The sequence below is a fragment of the Plectropomus leopardus genome, chromosome 23 (genome assembly GCF_026936395.1).
Source record: "Plectropomus leopardus strain MGB_pleo_1.0 chromosome 23, ASM2693639v1, whole genome shotgun sequence".
Lineage (NCBI taxonomy): Eukaryota > Metazoa > Chordata > Actinopteri > Perciformes > Serranidae > Plectropomus > Plectropomus leopardus.
In genome coordinates, this window is record NC_142198.1 from 12,743,973 (window position 1) to 12,769,711 (window position 25,739).

The 25,739-nt window shown below is 39.1% G+C and overlaps 1 protein-coding gene across 1 annotated transcript in view; it reads right to left on the reverse strand.

Moving 5' to 3' along the window:
- LOC121962023 (glucosidase 2 subunit beta-like) overlaps positions 1–25,739 on the reverse strand; it is a 156,847-nt gene that overhangs the window by 75,809 nt on the left and 55,299 nt on the right. Inside the window, exon 10 of the mRNA XM_042512194.2 lies at positions 10,035–10,104. Coding sequence (XP_042368128.1) covers positions 10,035–10,104 — 70 coding nt within the window. The remainder of the gene's footprint in view (positions 1–10,034; positions 10,105–25,739) is intronic.

Here is a 25,739-nt window from a genome sequence, read left to right on the forward strand (position 1 = left end):
TGGTCCGTGAAAATATGGTGGTAAACAAACATACTCACAATACTCACTAACTGAGCTCAAGACATCTAAAAGAAAAAAAATGGACATCCATCATACAGCACAGTCAAATCTTGAAAAGCCCAGAGGAAATGAGGTCAATTAGTAGTCGAATAATGTAGATCTTTTGACCACTGCTACAACATAAATCAATGCAAGCCACCACACTGGCATTCACCAGGGTCACCCCTCAGTGATCTCTGGCAGGAAATGTGTCCATTGTTGTCTTCTCCGTCAAGCTCATTACCTGCCAAATGTGGGCTGAAGGTGAATCGCGTGGGTGAGCCTCAAGTATGCCCCTAATAAGTGCTAAAGTAGCATGGTGGGCAGCGGGGGAGAATACACAGTGATAATTGAGAGCATAATGGTCACTTACAGGATGTACACCCTCTGTGTTAAATATAGCCTGGAACATCCTGGAGTCCACGGTGAGCAGCATATCAGATAACAGGCTTTCACAATATACTGCATAAGAGTTATGTCTGAAAGGGGTAATTCCACTGAGGGTGTGAAAATGGAAAAAATCTTGCAGGATTACCATTTTACATTTACTGGTTTAGATGTTGTTTTCCAGCAGAAATAGTAGCTGGTGTTTATGCTTGCAATCTGCAAGGCTGGCTTACCAACCAGGAAAAATAAGCAACTGTCACATCGCCCAGACCCCCAGGGGACCTGAAAGCCTCAGGTTTACTGTATGTCATTTGGCTTGTGGTAATTTGATTCATTGCATTGCATATTTGTTTGGGAATATGCACCACTAAAGCAAAAATATCAGCTGAAAATTTTTAGGGCTTTAAAGCAGGTGCTGCATCATTACCTAAAGTTGAGAGTTGCCTTGTGTCCAAATTTGCAACTATAGCTGCTGCAGTTTTAAGAACTTTAACATCTTAATGATACAATACTTTCATAGCACACATTTCTTCATAAAATAGCCTTTAATCACATTATTTAAAGTATCTGACACGAATTTCCAGTAAATTTAAGTTTTTGACCAGGAAAATCTGATGAAGTCTGACATATTGAAATCTCTCTGGTCTTAATGTAATTCACTCAGAGAGTATATAAGCTCAATATTGAGCTTAAGACTAACAGCAAATCGAGTGTTGCCCTCTGTCTGAACAGAATCTTTAAAAAATGCACTTCTGTTACGTCATGTAAATGAACAGCGTATATCAACTGTGCTCTTGAGTCCATACTGGAGATGTAACCACTAAATACTTCCTATTCTCCTATGTTTGTACTATTTAAACATAATTCATGTTTTATATTGCAATATTTACTGGAAATGATGAACAACATAGCCAACAGCAAGTATGTTGTTATTATCTTTTTTTTTTTTTTTTTACTGATTTTATATGTGCTTTTAAATGTGTAATCCATAAAGCGCTGATTTGCCTTTTGATATATAATGTACTATATAAATAAATTTGCCAGCTTCATTTTGTTAACATAGGTTTTACAGAGGAGATTTTCACCAGCCACAAAATTTGATTTTTTAGCCATGTTCTTAAGAGTAAAACATTCAATAAATCAGGCTATGAATGATATATGAGGAGACCCTACTGTAAATACCTTCAGAATATAGATGGTTAAAGAGCTACCGAAGTGGAGATTTCTGATTCACAGTATATTAGGAGAAAAACAATTTTGAGAAAATGGCTTTTAAAAACATGCATTTTGAAAGAAGACATGTTATGGTAGCAAAACAGCCCAAAAACTGTTTTCTCTTGAGTGTCTCCCTTTAATATTCTACCACTGCTATTTGTGCTGCACTACTGTTAAAGTGTTAACCTGTTTATGCTAGCAAGAATTAAATCTAGTTAAGATAATTAAATACATTTACATAAGATTTCTACAGTTGGAGTACCTCTTTGATTAAATGTGTGAGTGTGAATTTAAATTGACTTTTTTCTTTGTTTGTGACATTGTGCTCTGTGTGGAGATGACTTCCTGCTAAACAAAGAACCGAAATATCCACAAACAATAAAAAGAATGGTTTTATCTATGTTCAGCAGAAAAACGTGGACAAATGGGCTAGTCATTTAAACCAAATCAAATCATTTCATACCACAAATAACAGACAATTGCTTTTAAATTACAAATATTTTCTGAGCCCGTGTCTGAGAAAAGCACAAGTCTTTGTTGTGCCAGCCAGCAAGGGGAGGTCAAAGCAAAGTCATTTATCTCTGTTGAGTTGGAAATTAACTTCTGCCTCCAAGCAATTCAACCTAGTAAGAACCCTGCTATGCTGCTGACCTCTCAGGCAACATGTGTGCGGCAAAAAATAGCATGGTGGAGGGTGTATGACTCCTGCAGATTAGCATCACGTTGTTGATATGACATACATTCGCAAGAAAAATGAGAACGTCTTCAAGCCATTTTAGCTGAAGAGGGGGAAGACAGAAAAGGAGAAGAGCTCGGGTTATTCACAGGACAAACGGTTGCAAGAACTTGAAGATATTGCATATGTAGAAAATCCAAGGGTTTAAATCAGTAAATGTGATTCTCAATTTTATAAGTAATGAGGATCAATGTCTGTTTACAATTCAAAGTGCTGCCTCGAAAGATTGGAAATGATCTCAGAAAGTATGTTTGTGGTTTCCTACTGAGAAAATTTAAAGCTATAATGTTAATACTAGAGCAAATACAGTTCTCACTCCATCTTCTTTTCCTCAAATATTCAAGTTAATGTCCAAAATTTGCCACTCCACTGACTGTGGAGTATATTTTAAAACAGCTTATGTAATCACAACCAACATCCATAAAAACAAAACACACATTATGGAAAACAAGTTAAAAAAAAAATGTTGATGTCCATTTGTTGAAAAATGTTTTAGTTATAGAGTTTTCTCACACTGTTTCATGTGAGTTGGCTAATGTTAAATTACTGTGCAGCACCTGTCAATAACGGCGAGGTGAACTACTTAGCTAACATTTACATACTATTGAAACATAATAGCTGACTAGCTGTATTATTATGTTGAATATATGGGCATTCTTGCAAATGTCTCAGATAAACTGTCCAGCTGAGTAACCACAAGCGAAAGTTCAGAGTATGAGGTTAATGCACCTATCCATGCTAAAACTGTTGCTGACTAAACGGCTGCATGCAAGTGCAAACGAGAGAGGACCTGAAAATATTCAGAAAATTGTCTTTTTTTATTGCAGTGTATGTAGTACAGGTTCCGTGCTAGTCTCTTTGTTCAAAGGGGTCCTTGGCATCAAAAATGTTGGTGAACTCTTGTTTAAAATAAATATGGGCTGAAAACAATTGGTGGCTAATCAATCAGAGATCCGTTATCGGGGGGTGTTTGATTTATAGTCCTTGCTTTTTTTGATGCCTACAGTAGAGATAGCGAGTTTAACACACATATGAAACAGTCAACAGAGAGCTACAACCTATCTCATGCCCATAGAAACTGTATATGGTTCATACATTAAAAAGAACCAAATTGCTAATATGCACATGGCCACAAAGACCCAGGCTTATGTGGTATGATATAAGCAGTTTATTGTGTCTTTTTCATGGGCTGGGTCCTATCGCTCCATGATAAAGTGAGGATAACTTCAGAAAAAAAAGTTTTAAGAATGTAATTACAGGGTACAGACATCAAAAAGTCGCATATTGTAGCTTTAAGACATCACAAAGTTGTGGGTGCCTTTGTCTGCTCATGCACACAACGGCTCGCAAGCCTGGAGAGATCAATTTTCTGAGCCCTGCTCTCTTTTGTGTGGCCTCAGAGATTCTGTTAGAAGGGATAATTGTTGTCTTCCATACACTGGCGCTAGCTGTAGGGACTCACCTGGAAAAGTACATGCAATACGGTGCGAAGAAATCAATACAACGGCGCTAATTGGGCTCTCAGCAGAGATTCAGGAAATGGCTGCAACTCACACGTGTTTCTACAACCCAAAGAAGATAAAGAGCAAAAACTGGAATTTCAAATGCAAGACTGTGCACCTCTTAATTACCCATGAAAAAAGCTTCAGATCAAATACAAGCAACATGCAACACTGGACAGAAAAAAAATACCTTTCATTCGCAGTACATAGCTGTTCCATTTTGCTACAGTACGCTGAATATCAGATCTCCTGCGGTCAGAGAAAATCTTTACTCTCTTTACTTTAGGCAAACAGCATAGTAATACAGTAGCTTATCAACTAGTGTTGAAAACCGCTTCAAAGATTCACATTCATACACGGCAGTCAAACAATCATTACTTTCCCTATAGCCCTTTATAGCACAGTGAAACTCTTATCAGCTTACAACACCTTGGCTTGTTTTTTGTGCACACAACGTAAAACGAGTATCCACAGGTTAATGTAAATTCAATGTCCTAAACAAAAGTAACACAAAAAGTGAATCCCTATAAGCAGATAAAGTTAAATAGGTTTATTAAATACTTTTCAGTGGTGGGTTAGACAGGGATGGCTAAGAATATGATAATGCAAATGGGACGCAGCTACAGCAAAAGTAACATGAAATCCATTAAAGCACAGTTACTCACTTCATATCTTGTCAACATAATGCAGAACTAAGTCTTGCTATGGTGTTATTACAAGTGCAGGTGACACATCTTTTACGCTGAAGACGTCCCTTGGCATCATTTGCACTATGGGTTGTTTAAATGGGAAAACGCAGATAGGGGACTATTCCATTGAGTCTGTCATCGCGCACATCAATGGCACTTTAGTCAAAGAGAAAGCCAGAGTGCATTTTGGAGCCGATACAAACCGGTACAATCTTGCCAGAGAACAGCAGTTTTTTTCAAATCCCTAGTTTAGATCCATGAAAAGACAGTACAGTCCCCTGAGGAGGACGGCCAAAACAGATGCCTGTCTTACCTACACTGAGAGCATATGTTTTTGAATTATTATTTCCTTTCAACCTGAATTTTTTTTGTTCTGCAAACCATTTTGTTAAATCACTTCAACCCGTAACCACTTACAAAGATGATTACTTTGATATTTTTTTTAGTTGACTATAAGCAAAAGTAGCCAGTTTTCCAAATGATTAATGATGTCTAGGGATGCACCAATTTATCGGCGGGACATCGGTATTAGCTGATATTTGTCGTATTGACTGCCACTGACCTATGCTCAAATGAGAAAACATTCACAATGGCAAAGCCCATGTTTATCTGTTGTGTCTCATCAAATTTGTTCATTCTAAAAGTCGGCTGTCTTCCAAAAGACAACAAAAAGGCTTGTTTGAGACAAACCCCAGGACATCATTGGGACGAAAAGACGCAGTAAAGTCATTATCAACCTATCGCCCTATTGTTTTCCTGATATTGCTACAAATCTGTGTTGAAATCGGCACGAGGAAAGCTAGTTAACAATAACTGCTAGCAGCCAGAACTAACAGCTAACAGAGGCTGCATTAAGCTTTATTTAGTAAAAATGAGTTTTGGGCGAGGGTAAATTCTGTTATCATGTGCTCCGTGTCATCTTGTAAAATTTCTTATTTGGTGAGAAAATTAAATTCAGCTGTTTAAAGCAGATATCTGTTGATGTTCAGAGCAATAAATAAATAAATAAATATTAAAGCAGGAATTATGATATGTTATGACTTTATGTGTAATCATTGCAGACTAGCATATAGTACAAAGGTATTTAATAGATCCAAATGCTCCATACAAAGCTCTAAAAACGATGTACTGTATTTACATAAGATAAGAAATGTTTTGCATATAACCCTTCGCTCTTTACATCAGCAATCCAGCCTCACCAGAATAAATTTAAAGGTTTCTGAAGCTGTGAAACAACCAAGAAATCGTCCGACACCCTTCATTTCCTGATTCTAAGGAAAAGCAACAGATTTAGTTTCTGGTGGCTGCCTTAGTGCATGCACTGTATGTTGGCGTCTATGGTTGGGATTGTTTCCCTCTCCCTCTCTCCCTCTCTCTTTCAGACTCTGAATCAGCAGGTCCCTTCGGTAAACAAGGCAGAGTGATTGTTGGATTTGCATATTCCTGAATAAATCATATTGCATTTCTGCGATAAGCAGCGCTCTACTGTTTGGTAGCTTTTCCTCCTCCTTTTCTTCCTCCTCTCTTCTTTCTACAACATTCACGCATGCTGCCACGAATTAACCCTGATCATGAGGGACCCTGGCGAGTGAGAAAGTGCTGCTCAAAATTCATGTTTTCGGCGGGAGGAAAAACCATGCCATTGGCCCCTGGTGGGGGCCCCGACTGCCAACTACGTGGATGGTTAATCAGGCCTGATAATGATGCATGCCCATGTCCGCCACCAAGGACAAGGATGGCAGCTACGCTCAATGGTGGGAGATGGGGGTAGAAAGCCTGGGAGGAGAGGAGGTGGAGATTAAAGAGACTAAAGCTACAGAGCATCAGGAGAGTTGAATAGATGGAGGTGGAGAGGAGAAATAGGGTGATAAGTAGTGGAGGAGGAGAAGGAGGAGGACTCCCAATGATGAGTCTATGAAGGAAAAGAAGTCTGATTCTGTGAGGTTATCTAATGTGGGCAGTGGTGGAATGTAACTAAGTACATTTATTCAAGTACTATACTTAAGTATGAATTTATGGCACTTGTACTTAATTTGGGTATTTTCTTTTCATGCTACTTTTATTTAGTTAATTTACAAATTAAGATTTTGCATCAATGACTAGTTGATTAATAAGTCAATCAAATTAAAGAAATTTCATTGGCAACTATTTTGATAAAAAGGTTTTTTTTTCTATATAATTTAAAATTTTGAGTTTTGAGGTCTGTTTTTTTTCTATTTTTAAGAATTTTGAGGTATTTTGGGGTTTTCTTTTCTATTTTCTTTTTATAATTTTGACTTTTTAGGGTGTTTTTTCTCTATTTTTAATCATTTTAATTTTTGTTTGTTTTTTTTCCCTTTTTGATAACTTAGAGTTTTAGGTGTTTTTGTTAACATTTGTGTGTTTTTAATAATTTTTAAAACAATTCTGTGTTTTTATAGTTTTTTTTTCATTTCATTTCTAATCATTTTAAGATTTTGTCTCGTTTCTTTTTTCTCTTTAACATTTTTTTTGCATTGGGTATTTTTATTGTTAATACTTTAAGTATATTTTCTTGATTATACTTACTTTTCAAATAACCTTTTCAAAGCAGGACTTGTACTTATAACAGAGTATTTTCACAGGATGGTATTAGTACTTCTACTTAAGTGCACCACATCCACCCCTGAATGTGGGTGCAAATTGCTATTTTGTGCGTGCATGTGTGTATGCTGCCAGGCAGGCATATGGACACGTGTGCATATTCACATCACTGTGTCTAATGGGGCGGGGGGATGTGGTTTTTAATATGAACACATCTACAGACTGTAGCCCCTGTTTAATTACAACCCTGGCATAGTAAAGAAGCGACCAGAAGAAAAAAAATTCCTCCATTACAGCCGCATGTAGGCCTGAGCCTTTCCCCCATCAGTTCAGCTGATGACTGCTTTTTTTCCTTACCCCCCTTATTCCCCTCTCTTCCTTGGGAGAATTGGGCTGCTGGTATTTTGGCTGTGAAAAGGAAACCATCGGACGGCAGGGGCATGAATATTCCAAATGACTAATGTTGCACATGCTTATTTTTGACATATCTGGCTTCCGCAGGGAAATAAAACACTTCTAATGCAGGGGGACCATCTGTTATCTGTTGCTGGTGTTTCAGAGCAGGCGGGCTCCGTGTGCACACACTCGCTCGTGCACACAAAAACACACACGTATAGACACACACGGGCAGACAGATCGACGCGTTCTCACACAGCGGGAGGCGTACATAGACAGCGAGACACAAGCGCGCACACATGTGCTAACAGCGGAATCCGTTGGGAGCGTGCACAACAGACAGGCTCTAAACTCCTATACAAATTGAACACTCCTTTTTTTAATTCAGTGTGTTTGTCAAATGTGCTGTAAATCTCAAGCTGTATGGTGACAGGGAATGCACACGCTTTTTATGCTAGCCATAAATACCCGGGCCTGTCTCCTCGCAGCAGCTGGAGCAGGATAATATGCTCGTGGTGTGAAGGGGGGAATAAACTAGCTGCATCACCTTGAAAACAAAACATGAGACACACGAACAGCCTTCTGCATCAGCCGCACATCTACACTAAGAGCGCTCTCACTTAGATTTGTTTGGAGCTATGGCCAAAGGAATAGATGTATGGTAAACACAGCTCTCTCATGCATGGGTAATCTGTTTGTTATTCTCAGACAATAGTCAAGCTTCTAGGTATGCCAGAATACTTCTATTCAACAACAGAATATTTTTGAAAAATTTTGGATAGCTATATTTGTTGCAGTATTTCCTTTCAACTCCTGTGCCTGTACATTTCAACAGCACAAAATATGTTTTGTAGAAAAGACTCCAGGGAATATCAAATGCCCTAAAGTTGAAGCATAATAGCCATGAATTCATTGAAGCAATGGCCTAAGGGGTATAACAATCCACCAGTCTGGATCGATGTGTGATCTCTTTCATCAATGCAAAGTTAAAGCATTGATTCATATCATCACCTTTAAGTTCAGCTTTATTTTGAAATTGCCATTGCATGTCTGCATCCCCATCAAACAGTGCCATTCAGATAACGGCATACAGACAAGAGAAAGACAACAAGGATATTTATTCCCCTCTAAGGACTAAATCAGCAATGCAGATATATTTCGGATTCACAAGGCAAGACCAGTCAACACAAAAAGGACACGCCATATGCAAACAATGCTATTGAAAATCAAATATTAATGCAAGGCACCTGTTTGGCCGCATATCTCACTACGCTAACTTGTTCCTCTCGCTAAGGCAATATTAATTGCTCTTTTTCAAGCATGCTGTTCTGTCAGGAAATCCACTGACTTAAACCAAAGGTAACTAAGAAAAATTATCAATAATACAAGTCATTTTTAAACTATGACTATAGGAAAAGTCAGCTAGCTACTGGGCTAATTTATGATTAATTAATTAACCTTGACAGTTAAAACTAAGACAAATTTTCTACTTTTGTTAAATGATCTTGTTTTAAAGCCATGTTTTACATGGATTAGTGAAGTCTATTCAAAGTAAATTCGACCACACTCACTGGTTACAAATATTTTAAACTCTGTTTGTGTTGTTTTTCTCCTTTATAGGAAAAACTAAAAAAAAAAGAGATGGCAGTTTCTGAAATCGATTTTGTTAAATGGGCATGTGACAACATCGTGTATCAGTAGCGGGAACCTGAATTTAACTGAATGGAATGGCAGACCTTGTGATATCAGCTAATACTGTACTGTCGTCCAGAGAACTAATAAAACAATAGTCAGTACTTCTAAAATATTTGCAAAATCTTAATAACAGAAAAACATAGACTAACAAATACAAACATTTTCCATGGTAGTTTTACAAAGCAACTAAGCACACTATGAAACAGAGGAAAGATATCTGACATTTGTTTGATTCATCTACATTACAAAAAGATTTAAAAATCTTTAAAACCACGTTGTCATTGTTTTTCTGTTAAACAACCAATCACGGAGGAAGGAAAGAGCATCTCAGTTATGCACCTCTAATCAATTGTGAAAATCAATGTAGGACATCTTTTATATTTGAAATCATTTACAGACATTCTGGGTTTCCTGCACTAAGCAGCATGTCTGTGGCGCTCTATATTCACACCTAGTTATTTCATACCTCCCAAACAACACAATTATTTATGTGCAACAGGATCATACTCTCCCATAGGTAAGACAATTTTTGCAATAGGCAGGCATATAGGTTCCATCCAAAGCCTTTTTTTGGAGGAAAGTGCTGCAAATTCTTGTGTTGTAAATTGATCAAATAATTTAGAATTAGGGCAAAATAACCACACAGACCTCTGAGATCTCATGCTAAGGCCATAAACAACTTTGGATTATGCTAAATTATGTGAAATAAAAAGATTAATTTAATTCCAGATAGGCTCTCGTACAAAATATGTTAGGTGGGAGTCACAAGAGCAGCGGGGGCGGACGTGGATGTGAAAGGGTTTAATAACTTACCTCTGTCAGCTGCCTTTAAGTGAGGATCTTCAGCCACAACGCTGCCTGGTGCACCGTGTGTGTCTTTGATCTACAAGCACGTAATGGAAGCAGAGAGAGAGAGAGAGAGAAAACAAGGTCAAAGATCTGTACACTTATAAGACCTTGGGTATCACCTGCATTAATGTATAAAGCCACAACAAACGCATGTGTGCGTGTCTGTGTGTGAGAGCCGGAGAGTCCATGACTCTAATATGCACCTCCCTGCAGACACTAAAGACACCGTGCGCTTGATGTTGCAAAATACAAGGTTCCTTTCTGTGCTCTAGGAGGCTCCCAGGAGCCATTGAAAGACAGTTTAATGATGAAAGACAACATGCCTGGATGCTAGTGTTCTGTTTTAGGTCACAGGGGAAAAACAGGCAGAGCCAAAACAATTTTAGGTCTTTAAATTTCTTTTTAAGACGCCGCATTCATTTAGCAAGATCCAAGTCACATTGCGGATCCTCACCTTGTGGAAGGTTTTAGGGGAGATAATCGCTAAATCCTTGCTCGAGTAAATATTTTTGATTGCTAAGCTATGGCGGTAAAATATTGATACACTGAAAATCAAAATATTGACATGTATCTGAAGCTGTGAATGTACCTGAGGATAGAAAAATGTTTGCTATTACAGATGTGCTATATTCTGCTGTTGACGCTTGTGGGCATTCTCTATTATAAAATTAACAACAACAAAACAAATATGGTGCAAAACATCTTTCCAGAGTGTTCCAGATGCTGAGGAGGACTAAACATGACACGATTCCCACATATAGGGCAGAGGAAATATGGGTCTGATTCTGATGACTTGTCACATGCTGCATGCTGTCATTTCTCCCTTCACTGGAAACCAGACTGTAAACTCAACAGTGCAAGTGAGAGGCGTCGCCAAATGCAATGTGACTCACCACCTCCGAGAACAAAAACCCGCTTAAGATCACTGTGACATCGCATGCAGTATTTGAGCTTCAGAATATTTTGACAGATTGAATACAAATGTGAAAATTGTCATGCCAAAAAAAAGAGAGCCTTAAGAAAACATGTCACTGGGTTTCTCTGTTTGAAAAATCTTTTGGAATAATAATCCACAAAATGTTATTCCCATGAAGCTTTGTCAGATCAGGTTACACATCTGGAGGGGAAATTCTAATAATCCCAGGACTGGTCCACTGATTCCAGCTCTGTTGTTTTTCTCTGTAACATCAGGGTTATATCGAATTGTTCTGTCTTACAAGGAAAGCATAAATGCAATTTTGTTGTCATAAATTTAAATGTAAAATAGGAGTACGAAGATGTTATATTTCAACATTTTAAGATTCCTCACTATCCATTCGCCCACAGCTCTATCATTCTTGTCTTAGTGCCAGTAAACAATGGAGTTTTGTCATGCAGGTGTGTTACAAATAAAGTAAAAGATCCTCTTTTGACAAAGTGCCAACCATTTTACCTTCTGTTTGGCTTATCCAGGCACAACACGCATCCTAACTTCAAGTACCAAAGTGTTAAATTAAAAAGGAATATCCACAAACAAAAAAAAGATCTAGTCTTTCTCCTTCATTGAGATATTCTGGATCCGGCCTCCAACCCACCCACCACTGCTGCTGCTTGTGGTAGGTATCGCTTTTTGCCTTCTCCAGTGCTGGCACAGTGCTACCCCAAAGTGTGAAGATAGGTCTGGCTATGCAAGACTAGCACTAGGTCGACTGATGGAAAAGCAGTGTGCAGAAAAATGGCTAAAATTAGCATTACAGGACACATTCGAGAGATTTAGTTACATACGTTGGTGCCTCAGTCAAACCCAGACTCTGATGAGGAGACTGTTGTACACCAAAATAAACGCCTAGCAGAGTATCAGAAAAGTAGGTGTTGTTGATACTTGTTTTATTCGATTATGTTGTTTGTTAGCTTGCTAGCTTCTAGGCTAACTGGGAGAGGTTGACATAGTGGTAGTGGTTGTAAAACATGCAGTAACATCAGCTATGTTGGGTTTGGTTGGTTTATATCCAAAAACTGCACATTATACCATATTATGCTTGCTGTCAAAACTTTCACTATGCTAACGCTAACTCTGCTCTCTGAAACTGACTGCTCAAAGCTTGTGGTTTCGGGTTTCTTTTCAAGTGTTGTGTCCTGTTTTTGAAATTCTGACGTGCCTAATCTAGCTTGCCCGTTGTAAATTTGAATCTTAGATTTTAGGGAAGTGCACAGATACTGCCCCCCTTCAGTAGAGGGATGTGAAAACAACTTTCGAGTGGCAAAGTTTGCACAGATACCAGTCAGAATAGTTAATATCAGACAATTTAGGGGACATAAATTAAAGAAAAACACATTTGTTGAGTGGATGGCATCTTTAAGAGGTGGTCCAAACAAAAAGGGACACCCATTCTGAATAGGTGAGGTGGGACGCATGGTGATGTAGTGACTACTTGCAGGGCTAGTTGTTGATTTGCTGTAGCTGGTTAACTAACTGTTAACTTCTAAGTGGCCTTATTGGGACCATAGCACTAATCAAGACACCAATGGCGGCAAGTCTTTTGACAGTAATTGCTTTCACTGCTAAACTTTGCCATTTTAAATGCAGTTGGAAAAGGGTCTTTGTGAAAGCTTGGTTGCTTGCACATAAAATACTCGTAAAATATGTACAATGCGTATAATTACTAAACTAGCCATGTCCTCTGGACTTGGAGATAGAAAAGTGAGAAGTCCATGTCCATGTCAAGCCACAACCTCCAGGGATGAAAACTGAAGCTAACTTTGAAGTGCAAAAAGCTGCAGTTCCTTGAATGGCTACTTGAGGCTGGCTCCAGAAGCCCCAGTGCTCAAAGACATGTTTACAACCTGGTACTAAAATTGTTTTTGGTCTTTATAGCTAATTTTCGCATTAATGGCAACTGCACGGGGGTGAATTTTTGAATAACTCATCAATTTTAATGTTATGTCACCACTTTCTATAAATCAGATCCACACATCTCTCCTCCACAGTTCCGGCCTAATAATTACAAAATGTTCACTTCTGGTGCCAAAAATCCAAGATGGCAATAATTACAATGCCAAACTCGGCTCTAAAACAGGAGTCCACAACCCAATGGGTGACATCACGGTGGCTACATCCACTGTTTTATTCAGCCAATTGTCCAGGTATGTTTGATTATTGTTCAGTGTTTCATATGGAATACACAGTGCGTTTCTTTGGCTTATTTTGGTTATGGTTCACTATAAAAGTAGAAGCATCTTCCTGACAACAGCCAAGGCTCAAACAGCCACAGTGTCTTAACAAGATAAGTCTCATGCACGTATTGTTGGCCAGTGAGAGGCAGAAATAATGGAGGCATCACTTCAAGCTCGGTCCTCTCAGTCTACCTATCTTTTCATGTCCACATCTTTCTCCAGTTCCTGTTTGTGTCTGAGAAGGAGACACTAGCAGAGTAAAGCCTTCAAGCAGCTACATGTGCTGCTCCAAGAAATCAGCTAGCACATGAAAACCAGAGGCATGCTCTTGAAAACTGTCTGCCTTTGAAGGGTCTTTATTCTCCGTTCCCCAGCTGCAGGAGATGTGTGTAACGACTTAGACATACAATGGGCACACCGTGGGTATTTGTCCACCGAGAGTCAAGCCCAGTAAATGAAAAGAGGGGCACACATACCCAGGAAGTGCCTAATTAATTGACAAGCAGATATTTCTGAGTTTATAATCATCAAACAGACTTCATTTTGTTCCCCCACCACCATCCTCGCCAAACCATCTTCCCAGGCGACTTACTTAAGAGACTTATCTTATAAATACAGCCCTAATCAAAATAAATGACTAAAAGCTCTAAGGGAGTTGAAGGCTATACACATTTACATCAGAGGAACTGATGCAATTTAAATAGCCGCCTGTGCACCGACTTAAGGTTCAAATCGCAGAGAATCCTAACTTATGTAATACTTTCAGTGTTTTGTGTGTGTGTGTGTGTTGTTGCTCAGTTTGGCAGACCTATATTCATGACAGCCAAGTAGGAGAGACCTCCTTCGATGTGTGTGTTATGTTAATTCCCTCTGCAACATGCTCAGTTGGTGAGCGTGTCACATTTTACAGAATATTTTTAATATTTAATGTGTCGCATGCTTTTTGTCTCTTTGAACTTAACATGTGTGTTCTCAGCATGTGTGTGCATGACTCTCTACATATAATTACTCCACATTTCCCCCCGTTTTGCTCTCTTCTTATCAAATGTAACAGTGGATGATTTTACAGCCAGTGTCTTAGAGGCTGTTATGGTCAGTCAGGGATGTCTCGCTAAGGCGAAGATGGATGGATCATCGAGTTTCCTACAAGCCAAAGTTTTGACGGATATGTTACTGCCACAGAGAATACAATAGATTGGGCAGAGAGCATATAAGTCAAACATCTCTCCATTAATTTAAACCCGAAGCTGCTACAGCAATTTAACACTTAAATTCCTGAAGTCATATTTAAGGTTCATGTGCAGACTGCAGTGTTCAAGACACGACCAGTATCTCTGCAGAGGCACAGAGTTTAATGGTAGATGTGGCAGCAGCACAATGTTTGCCGAGAGTCTCCTCTGCCTCGTGACACTGTTGCTAATGCAAAGTGAACTTGACTGTGACATTTGTGGAAGCTTCTGCAGAGTTTGACTCTTGGACAGGAGCGCAGAGTGGAGGGTCGATGTGGACCCCGAGTAGACCTTTTGCAGAGCTCCACACTCACCAAGCCGACAAGTTCTTATGACTTGTTGGTGAGGTGGGTTTGTTTGTCAGTGCCTTCTGAAGTGACTCTTTATGACCCTTCTAGGAACGACTGTCTTTCTTACCTGTTTACAGAAATAGAAAACTAAAGTTGCTTGGTTCAAAGACAACCTTCAATCTAAAAAAAAAAAACGAAATAGAAACAAAAAAAAAACTGCTTGCATGAGTAGGAATGCATGACATAGTCTCCAGGGTCTCATGTCTTGTTTGGCCGTCTGGGTGTGTTTATCATTATGTATAATATCCAAGTGGATCAGGGGAGACCCGTGATTAGCACTGAATACAAAAAAAGCACTGCCTGTGAAAACAGCATGATTATAAGCCTGACTTATGATCAGATTAGATGAAAAAAGGTTGAGCAGTATTGTTTGTGATTTTGGAGGGCGAGTGGAAGATGAAAAATGAGCCTTGCAATATTTACAACTTTTATGACTTTCATGAAAAAAACTTTTGATTCTTTTGATTGGTGGACCCATATGGACTAAAGGAAAATAAATAACTGAGAACTGGACACAAATTCAGACCTTATGATCACTTCAAAGGTAAGGGGTCACCATTTCATATCCTGTTTACCATGACGATAAATCTGAATCAATTATGCTCATGGTTTTCATAAAATGAACCAAACCACTGAACTGTGGAGAACTGAACTGCTCTAACCAAGTGTAGCATGTACACAAGGTTTCCCACACATTCATTAATTTGTGGCGGCCCAGCACAATTAAAAACTCTGCTGCCACAAATAGATATCAAGGATGCACAGTATTGGAATTTTTGCTGATATCCAATATGCCAATATATAACGAACAGAAAAAAGAAAAATTACTTCAGCTTAGGGTTGATATTTTGTACATGTTAACTTTGTCAATAAAAATATTTATATATATATTTGTTGTTGGATCAGAAGAAATCAGCATATTGACCAATTCCAAATATTTAATTTGAAAGCTCATATCTTCTGATACTGATGATGTGCCGATATTATCATGCATCCCTATAATAGATATCTACTTTTGGAGATGGACAGTTCATTAGGAGCACGACTGGAATATATTTACACTGTTCAGTTATTTAAAGCACCACACTCTCAGAGCGCAGAGCATACTCTGGGCACAGACGGAGCAGCAGAACACCAGGCACAATGAAAGTGAGACTTAACTGTTCAATCTGCTGGGTCTAAAAGTTCGCATTCACTCGCATTCACTCCCATCCATCAGTCTGATCTAATAAGCTCTAAATGGATTGACAAATCAATTATCAACCAAGCGAGTCAAAAACTGCTGCTGAGTAAAAAACAACTCATGGAGAGCTCCACCTGCGCTGCATTCACAGATCTGCAAAATCTTACAAAGTATGGCTTCTTAATAGCCTAAGTGTACCTGAGTCAAAAACTAAATGTAATAATAATAGTAATAATACATTTGATTTATAAAGTGCTTTTAAAAGGAACTCAAAGACACTATACAGAAGTAAAAGTAGTGGGTAATGAATAAAATTTATTTTTATATTAATGTGTATTAAAGTGAAAGAGTTGACATGCTGGGATGAAAGAAAAAAATCTGAATTATTCTGACAAAGTGAAGTCTATTCTAACCTCTGAGTTTAAAGAGGGGACACAGAATGAGACAAAGAGACACAAAGGCAGCATCCAATGCTGACACTTTGAACACAGCAGAACCACAAAAGACTGCTAATAGTGCTTTGTCTGGGTACCATGAACAGTAATTCCAATACAGAAATACCTAAATAAATAAAATACTACCCAATAATAAATAATAATACCCAATACTACAGGCCACACTCTTTTTTTGATATACTTTTAGAGTACATAGGAATAAGTGGTTACTATATACAACTGGCTCATTAACCTTTCCACTAAAATAAATGCCATACTTCTACTATAATAGACCTATCATGCAGTACTTTAACAGTTCAGTGACAACAGTATTCCAACAACCAAAATTTGCAGTCTGTTTTCTTCCATTCAATTTAAGCTGGCCATGTTTGAGGATCCGATGCTGGCAGCATTTAAGAGTAGATCAAGACAGCACAGACAGTGTGTGGCGGTACGAGTGTGCATATGTGTGCCTGAGAGACGGCGTGTGTGCTCTGTGAGAGGTAAAATAATGACAGGCGAGAACGGATGGCTGGTGACGCGGTGACGAGAAGCGCGCCACATATTTTGGGCCTCAGGCTGGGCAGCTGTGAGAAACTTCTTCTCTCTTATCCCCTCTTCCCCTGCACCCCCCACTCCTCTTCTCCCCCCTTCTGAGGCACTGTTTAAACAGAGGACAGAGACGCCCTGAGTGGTTTTCCTTTTTCCGATCCCGTACATCTCCAGCTCACAGCGAGGGGAGTGACGGAGTGAGTCATGGTGGTTTTAACAAGTGAATCTTTTGATTAATTTTAATGGCACTTCCTTACAAAATCTTCTTCCACTAGGAGAATATCTTCCTGTCCGTTATTACATGTTATCATGTTTAACTCTTACACGGGCTGAGATTATGTTTCATACTGAAAAAGATAACAATCGTTGCAGCACCTTTTGCTGTATGAGTCATGTCTTCTGGAAAACCATGTTTAGACTTTAAACAGCGCTGATAGAGTCAAAAGGCTACCTCTGATGAATGCTGCATTTTTCAGAGTCTGTGGGTATTTGTTGGAGTGTGTGTTTATGTGTCTGTAAGTGAGAGAGAGATGCTGGTTGTTTAAGCAGCGTACTCGACTTTGAAAACTACAGTCAGCGGTAAATTCATGGACATATGGCGGATTTATGTGTGACTAAATTTGATGAAAACACACAATTTTATGAAAATGAGAGACACACACATGCACGAACACACAGCATCTTTTATACATCACTGGCACCCTCTGCTGCATCCTGGGACGCCAGTTCAGACAAGAGCTAGAGCCAATTAAAGTTCTTTAATCTGGAAAAATGACTGCACTTCTCTGTATGTATGTATGCGCATTGGACGGCTATCAACAGGGAGGGAAAAAAAAACGGCAGCTTGCGTGTCGCTGTCGCACTTTCAGGTCATGCCAGTTGGCTTTCTCCCGACATGTGACAGCGGTGAGATCCAGACAGAGCAGGAACAAGAAAGTAAAAGAGCAGAAGGGGAGAACATGGCAGCCGAGGACGTACCACTCCTACATCAAACGGATATTGTCACAACAGAGCAACAGAGCCGCCCCTGTTAACTGTGACACCATTCAGCTGCTCGTCACACTGAGCAAGGCAAGGCAGAAACCTACTGTAAGTCAAGCAAGCGCACTGTTTATTAAATAAGAGAGCAGGGGGAGAGGTGGGGGGGTGGCGATGCAGCGGCGGTGGCAGCAAAGTGAGCATACTGTAGTGTTGTCAAACCTTCGTAAGTAGCATGGAAAGGCAGCATTTTCTCATCCCTCCATGAAATTGAATGCTGGGGAGGGAAATGAAGTGTGCCTTCGAATAACGGTAAAGGCAATCACTGAAGCTTGCACTTGAGCAATACAATATTGAGAGGCTGCCGCTGAAGTTTGAGTGGCGCCGAAGGAAACAACAAAACTGATTATTTAGTGGTATTATTTTATGCTTGATGCAGCATATTTCTATAATGTGCAGCTCGAGTGAAGGCTGAGGTCAGCTTTAAGGTAGAAGCAGATGGAATCATTCTGAATCATTAGAAAAAAGGAGTGCTTTTCAAAGTCACTTGAAACAACTCATCTGCAAAGAAAACACTTTGCTTTTGATAATTTCATAATGCGCACATTAATGTAAACATCAAAGTTGGCAAAAGAAGCACAGTGAAGTTTCCGCATCATCTTATAAGCATGTGATCAAGTCATTAAGTGCTATAATTGTTGCAGTCTGTGCAAAAGCAGATTTGTGCCCATATGTTGGCATTTTGCAACGGTATCAGATGGATCGGCAGAAGTTCTGTAGTCATACTCAAATTTAAAGAAACAGATAAATGATCAGTGGCCAGGCTCTCGCCCGAAAGAACTGTTGTCTGTGACAGAAGGAAAACAGGAGGGGAAAAAAAAGAGTAGGAGTGTCACAGGAAGACAGACCAAAAAGAAAGGCTGTCTCCTAGCGGACGCCCGCGTGTGGTCCTGTCAGTCTTCATCGCGTGCCACTCTCCCTGCTCGACACTGTGAAACTGAGGCAATGTACCCCATGAAATATTCACCAAAGTTGTCTTTGCTTAAAAAGGAGAGGGAGAGCCAGGGCAAAAAAAATGTGCTGCAATAGATAGATGGAGAGTCCCATAAATGCTCTTGATGTCAGGTTTGCTTAGGCCTCGATTCAAGGGGGGGCAAGAGGGAGTCCAGCAGGGGGTCCATTAAATGTTCACACAAATGTACCCCTCACAGCGCACCAGTCTTCACAGCAAAAGCCCCCAATCCCAAAAAATACTCTAACTCAGTGCTCTCTAAATATCTAAAGCATGCTTTTGCCAGTACTGCTGACACTGCTGCTTCTTGCTTTTCCGAAAGAAGTGTAGAGACAATTCTTTTACTGCTGATGCTTGAGGTGGATGTATATTGTCAAGCAGCTACTGTAGTGCTGTTATCGCTAGTAAATTACAGACAGTAAATGCAAAGCTTTCAAACAGGATGTACTCTGACATTTGAAACTAAACTACTGTATGTTTACTGCCATTCTAACCAATGCTATCTATTTGCAAATACCCATCTGTGATAACTTCGAGCACAGAGGTCAAGTCTGACAATGTGACTTGTGCTGACAGAAAGTGGGAAAACTTCATAACTCGAAGGCAACAAATGCAAAGTAGAATACCACCACTGGTTTTTCTGCTTCCACGCATCAGTCGAGTTGCACTTACAGTTTACATGACTGTGAAAAACAGACACGCATATTTTCCCCCCAGCAGCACAGACAATCTATAAAACCAGCACAGTTTCAAGGTGGGCACCCAAGGTTAGTGTCACAAATTCAGTATTTGACCAAATATCCCCCAGTCTTCTGTTCCTGAGATATGACGGTGAGTAATGGCCAGAAAAGTCTTATTTGCTTATTATGATGTCATGGTGTCCTTTTCCCTTTTGGATATAAAATGTCACCACTTCATTATTATATCCTATTAGACATTTGTGGAATTTTGTCACGATGAGTGAATGAATTTTTGGGTAATGTCCAAAAACATGTTTTATGAGGTCATAAAACTGCCATATTCTAATTAGTTCATTCTTAGGTCCAAGTGGACATTTGTGTCAAATTTTCAAAATTTTCCTGAAAGCATTCTTGAGACATCGTGCTCACAAGAATGAGACGTATGCAAGTTCACAGTGACCTTGACCTTTGACATATGACTGCCAAAAACTTATCAGTTCATCATTTAGTCCACGCGAACGTTTGTGCCAAAATTGAATAAATTCCCTCAAGAAGAATTAGTGAAAATGTGTTTAAAAGAATGGGCCCCGAAAACCTAATGCCTTCGGCCACAGCCATCATCAGCACGGAGGCATAGAAACAAAATCAAGGCAGAAAAAATGTGATGTCCATGGTGGAAGTGAGCTGCACAAATCCCCAATGTTATTTACTGTAACTCAGGCCAACGGTAATCTAGCAACAATTTGACGAGACAAAGAAGGCCAGGTGAACATCATATAAAATTAAAGAAGAGACTGAGTAACTGGCTCTTAATTAGGCTGTATGAGAGATGCACTGAATCATAAGCAGTGTTTGCTTTTGAACCAGAAAGCACTGTCATGGTCATTGCATTTGTGATGGGCTCTGTTGCCGGGATAAGAAGTGGTATGAAAGCATGGACTGAAAAAACACTGTAGCAACAACAAAAAAGGCACATAACAAAATTAGACCCTGTATCTGTGTGAAAGGCTCCATATCAGTCACCAGACTTAATGCCGCACATTCTTTATCATGCTCTTTTCCTGATTTTTTTTTTTTTTTTTAATTTAGATATCTCAAGAAAATCAAAGAATGGTATCACATATAAGAGAAGTGAACATATGGTGGAAACATAATGGATGCAGCAGAGCTGCTTGATCAGGCTGTGAAGAGCAAGAGACCAAGAGCTATGGAAACTGAAATGCTTACGAGTGGTTCACAACCCCTTGAGATTTTAAGTGGCACTGATGTTTAAGTGCCACATTGCAGCTGACCTGTCTCCTGCAGCAACGGAGGCTTTATTTAAGACTGCTTGACAAAAACGGTGAACACTTTTTGGAGGCTGGTTTGGTTTGCATATTGTGATGAATTAATCAGCTCCATCACGTCGGCGGAAAGTCGTTGACATAAAAAATTTACAATACCCAAAAATCCCAGAAAAAAACTTTTCACACAGAGATGATAAAATGTCAACAGAGAAAAGAAAACACAAGATGTACACGACAAAAAATTGCAAACAAACATAGCACTAAAGTAAAATATATATGCCTTCAGCTAGACATTGTAGCAAAAACACCAAATCTCACATTAATTTAAATGAACACGACATGTTGTCACATACCTGCCGATTGGCTTTGTGTGCTATATATCACTTATACTTGATGTATCGCAGATTGTTGCATGAGAAAAATCTAATGAATATTGCAATTATAGAGTAGAAATTGTAACATCATGTTTTTTTAAGCAACAGGCACAAACACGATGCATCACACACACACTCCCTCAACCATCCAGACCACTCTCTCCTGGGTGACAGTGTGACCAGGCGAGGCATGTGTTTTTGAATATGATGGGTTCCAGGGCGACAACGGAGGAACACTGCGACTAGAAAATGTTAATATATGAACCGGAGAGGTGTTAGTTTGTTTCCCGTTCAAAGTTTAACTGCGCCGCTGAAATGGTTTAACTTTCTGCTAACCGAGACTAGCCCCAGACAAGCCGAGTGTTTTAGATAAAAGCACCAGTGGCTCTGCTTTGATTTATTCATTACAATATTTATTTTAACTTTATTATAACAGTACTTTTTTAACTTAATTGTAACTGTAACATATTTAACTTCATTATAATCACACGTTTTTAAACTTAATTATAACAGTGCTTTATCTAACTTTATCATAAAGTACATAAGCTTTATTGAAACCATACTTAATTTACCTTTATATTAACATTCTTTATTTACCTTTATAATACCAGTACTTCGTTTAACTTTATTATAACTGTGCTTAATTTAACTTTATTAAAACAATACATAAATAACTTAATTATAATGGTACTTTCACTTCATTACAACATGGCTTTATTTACCTTTATTGTAATAGTACTTCATTTAACTTAATTATAACAGTACTTTATTCAACTATATTGTACGGTAAATTATTTAGTAGTTTAGTATTTTATAAGTCTACAGTGTTTTTTATTGAGATATATATTGTGTATCACGAAATAGCCTAAATATTGCAATATTTTTTAAAGGCCATACAACCATGCCCTACCACCAGCAACACCGAAAGACCCCTGCAGAGCACAGGAAACAAGTAATACAGTCTCTTTCTATCGTTAAATACTATAGTGAGGAAAAGAAATAGCAAGGTATGTATTTACAGCTTGTGTTTATTATCTTTAAAAAAGGAGAGAGTTCACTTTGTGTGTAGACACACTCTTTTATGGAAGTAAAGAGACTACAGTCATGAAGATCAAAAGGAATCAAAAGATCTTTAAAGACAACATATTGTCTTTCTATAGTTGGTCTCCGAACTCTACTTTCCAACAAACGGGCCATTTAAGTGACACTCCCACACTGCCGCCTGATTTGTTGTAAACACAACCTTCTCGTACTCTGTGCTGCATCAAACCTTCATACTGGGCCTGTAAGAACTGAGTACACTGATCAACTGCCAGCCTGTCCTCAACAGAAACACAGGAATGAGCTTCCACAAATGATCACATTTACAAGGACAATTCGCCTTTTTCAGCACCTTTATACACTTACTTGGACATAAATGAATGAAACACTGACAATAAAGGACTAACACTCTGTATCTTTACACCCCTTTCTGTTCAGTCGAAGACATCAAACACCAGCCATCATTGCACATCTTGTGATTCACAAAAAAATGAACATCTACCTCAGGGTCATGTTTGTACACCTCTGTCAGCTAAGACTTTCAATGCCTAGGTTCTTGAAAAGTGACTGGATAATAGATAAAGGTATAGATTGGGTTGAATGGAAAGAGAACTCAAGGTATTTCAGGAGCAAGAAACCTTTTTGTGTGGACACATTTCGCTTCTTTTCTTTGTGTTTTCTCGTTTCAAAAATACTGCATAGGTTTTTGATTGTTATCTAGCACATGGGATTTAGTGGCATCTAGTGGTGAGGTTGCAGACTGTAAACAAACCAGACTCCTGTGTGCCAAGCGGGACGGAGAACTACAGCGGCCAGCGAGACAATGTTAATGGCATTATGTAGAAACAATGTTTGGTTTGTCCATTCTGGGCCACGGAAAAACAACATGGCGGACTCCATGAAAGAGGACCCTCTCTGTATGTAGATATAGACTGCTTATTCTAAGGCAATGAAAAAACAGTTCTTAGTTTCAGGATATAATACACAAATGAAAGCATAGTTATGAATATTACATTCATAATAAAGGTCCACTGTGTAGGATTAAAGGGTTTATATTGGTAGAAATGGAATATGATATAAGTTTGTTTTTCTTAAGTGTATAATAATTTGAAAAAAAATAAGGTATGGTCAAAAAGGTAAGTGTTCCCCTTACCCTAGAATGAGCTGTTTATATAAGGAGCATTTCCTAGTTTATGGAGAACAAAATATTGCACTGCCATGTTTCTACAGTAGCCCAGAATGGACAAACCAAACACTGGCTCCAGATACTGCCATTCATATTTTTGCATCAGCCACTGTAGTGTAACTGCAATTAGCAGTGCCAGAGTTACACTTTTGTAACGTGAAAGTGCTTTTTTCAGTTTCTCTAGTGGTTTAAATCACTGGATTCATTTGTTTTGGAAAGGAAACTGCCGTTGTGGATACTTCTGCTTCCGGTGTGTCTGGATCTTAAGTTATCGGAGAAAAAAGGTGATTTGACATCAGCATGTGTTGGACTAGCTGCCAGCAGTCTGTTTGTTTTGGAAAGGAAAGAATACCTCTATGGATAATTTGGCACATGATAAAAACCTCAAGAACGTCTGGATCAGAAAAAATGAGAACAAATTAACTTATGAAAAAAAAAAAGGGTGAACATGTTGTTGGTCAGCGGCCCATCCAAGAGATGCCAAACCGCTTCAGAGATTCACTGATTTGTGATGTGAAACTACTTTGTTCTGTGTTTATAGCTGTTTTAATCGCAGGGTTTGTTTGTTTCAGAGAAGAGACCTCTGTAGATAATACCTAAAAACCTCCTGAATGAAGAGAACTGAAGGAATTCTGGCCAGGAGACGCTTTAGATGGTTGAAATATGCATTTCACTGCTAGAGGCTACCAAATCCCCCTAAATTTTTATACACTTCACCTTTAACCAACAGCGCACTCTTGTAAAGGGCTCTGAACCAACAATGCCGTTTTGACGATTTATTTTTAAGAATTCCTTTGCTTTGTCGTAAAATAGCATTACAGTCATCAATCTTGCTACCAATGACAGTATATACCTATAACCAAATATGTATTGCTCATGCAATAATTCCTAAGTGATGAGAATATTTCTTAAAAAGAGGCCGTTTTGGTGATATTTTTCATGTGGGCATCAAAATTCAGACCAGCGCTGCTGCTGCCAACATTAATAGTGCAATTCAACTCATTCCATTTCACGTCCATATGTATTTCAGTTGTGTTTTCATAAAAAGACAGGGGACCGCAGTTTGCCTTATAATTCACATTCTATGATGGAGCAACACTAAGATAAGCCAGGCGGATGGTGAAATCTAATCTGAACCCCAATGTTTTTTGTCTATGGAAATGACTAGCTTCTTATCGGCAGAGTGGGTTATTTGAGCAGATCCTCGCTGTGGCTTAGCGAAAGGACTCAATCACTGCTGCCCAGCGATAGGCCTCACTTTCGTCCTCTCCCTCTCTCATCTTTTTATCTGGAGGAGCGGAAATGAAAGGATGGTATCTCGTGCTCTCCGCGTCCTCAGTTCAGGAGACGGAGAGATGCACGGACATTTTCTTTTAGGCCTTAGCTGTCAGATGAAAACATGCGGTATATAAACCTGTGCTCAGAATGAAATATGTCGGCAGTTTAGAGACTCTAAATTAACACGGACTCGAGAAAGGAAAGCATTACGAGGTTATTTGTGTTGTTGCTGTCAAGGTAGGGTAGAACCATGAGATAAATCTAATCACACTGTGGCAACTAGAGGAACATCATTGCGTCAGCTCGCCAGCGGCTACATTTACAACTCCGGAGTAATCAAGCTTGTGCACATTTCGGTTAAAGGAATACAATTTTTCCTCATTTGTTGCTTATCATCTTGGTTTTCACTTGTCTCTACATTGTTTCCTGGAGGTTATTGCACACAGTCGGTGAAGACACCAGCACTTTATTTTCTTTCTTGCATCTAGCCATTGTTCAGATGTTGATTTTAAACAGACAACAGAAAGGTTTGGGCTATGGATCAAAGCAAAATGACAGAGAGAGGGAAATGTTTGAGACTATTTCAATCTACTATAAGTGTATGAAGGAAGGGATCAATGTGAGATGAGGGCTCAGTCACACAGCTTTTCTATAAGTCAATTAATAGAATTGCTGCAATCATTGGATCCATTGAAAGAGGCAAAGCTTTGGTGGACTTGGTCATGCAAGTTTTTAAACCGTTTTTACCAACTGCAAGCTGTCTCAACAGCCATTTGAGGAGGGGCAGACTGTGTCAAGCTGCAAAGATAAATGTCCTGCACCCCTGCACATTGGTTCTTCCAGCATTCACAAGACTCACAAGAAGTCACAACCAAATGTCTACCAAAGGTTCCAGCTCCAACTTTTACACGAGGACAAGTCAGTTAATTTCCC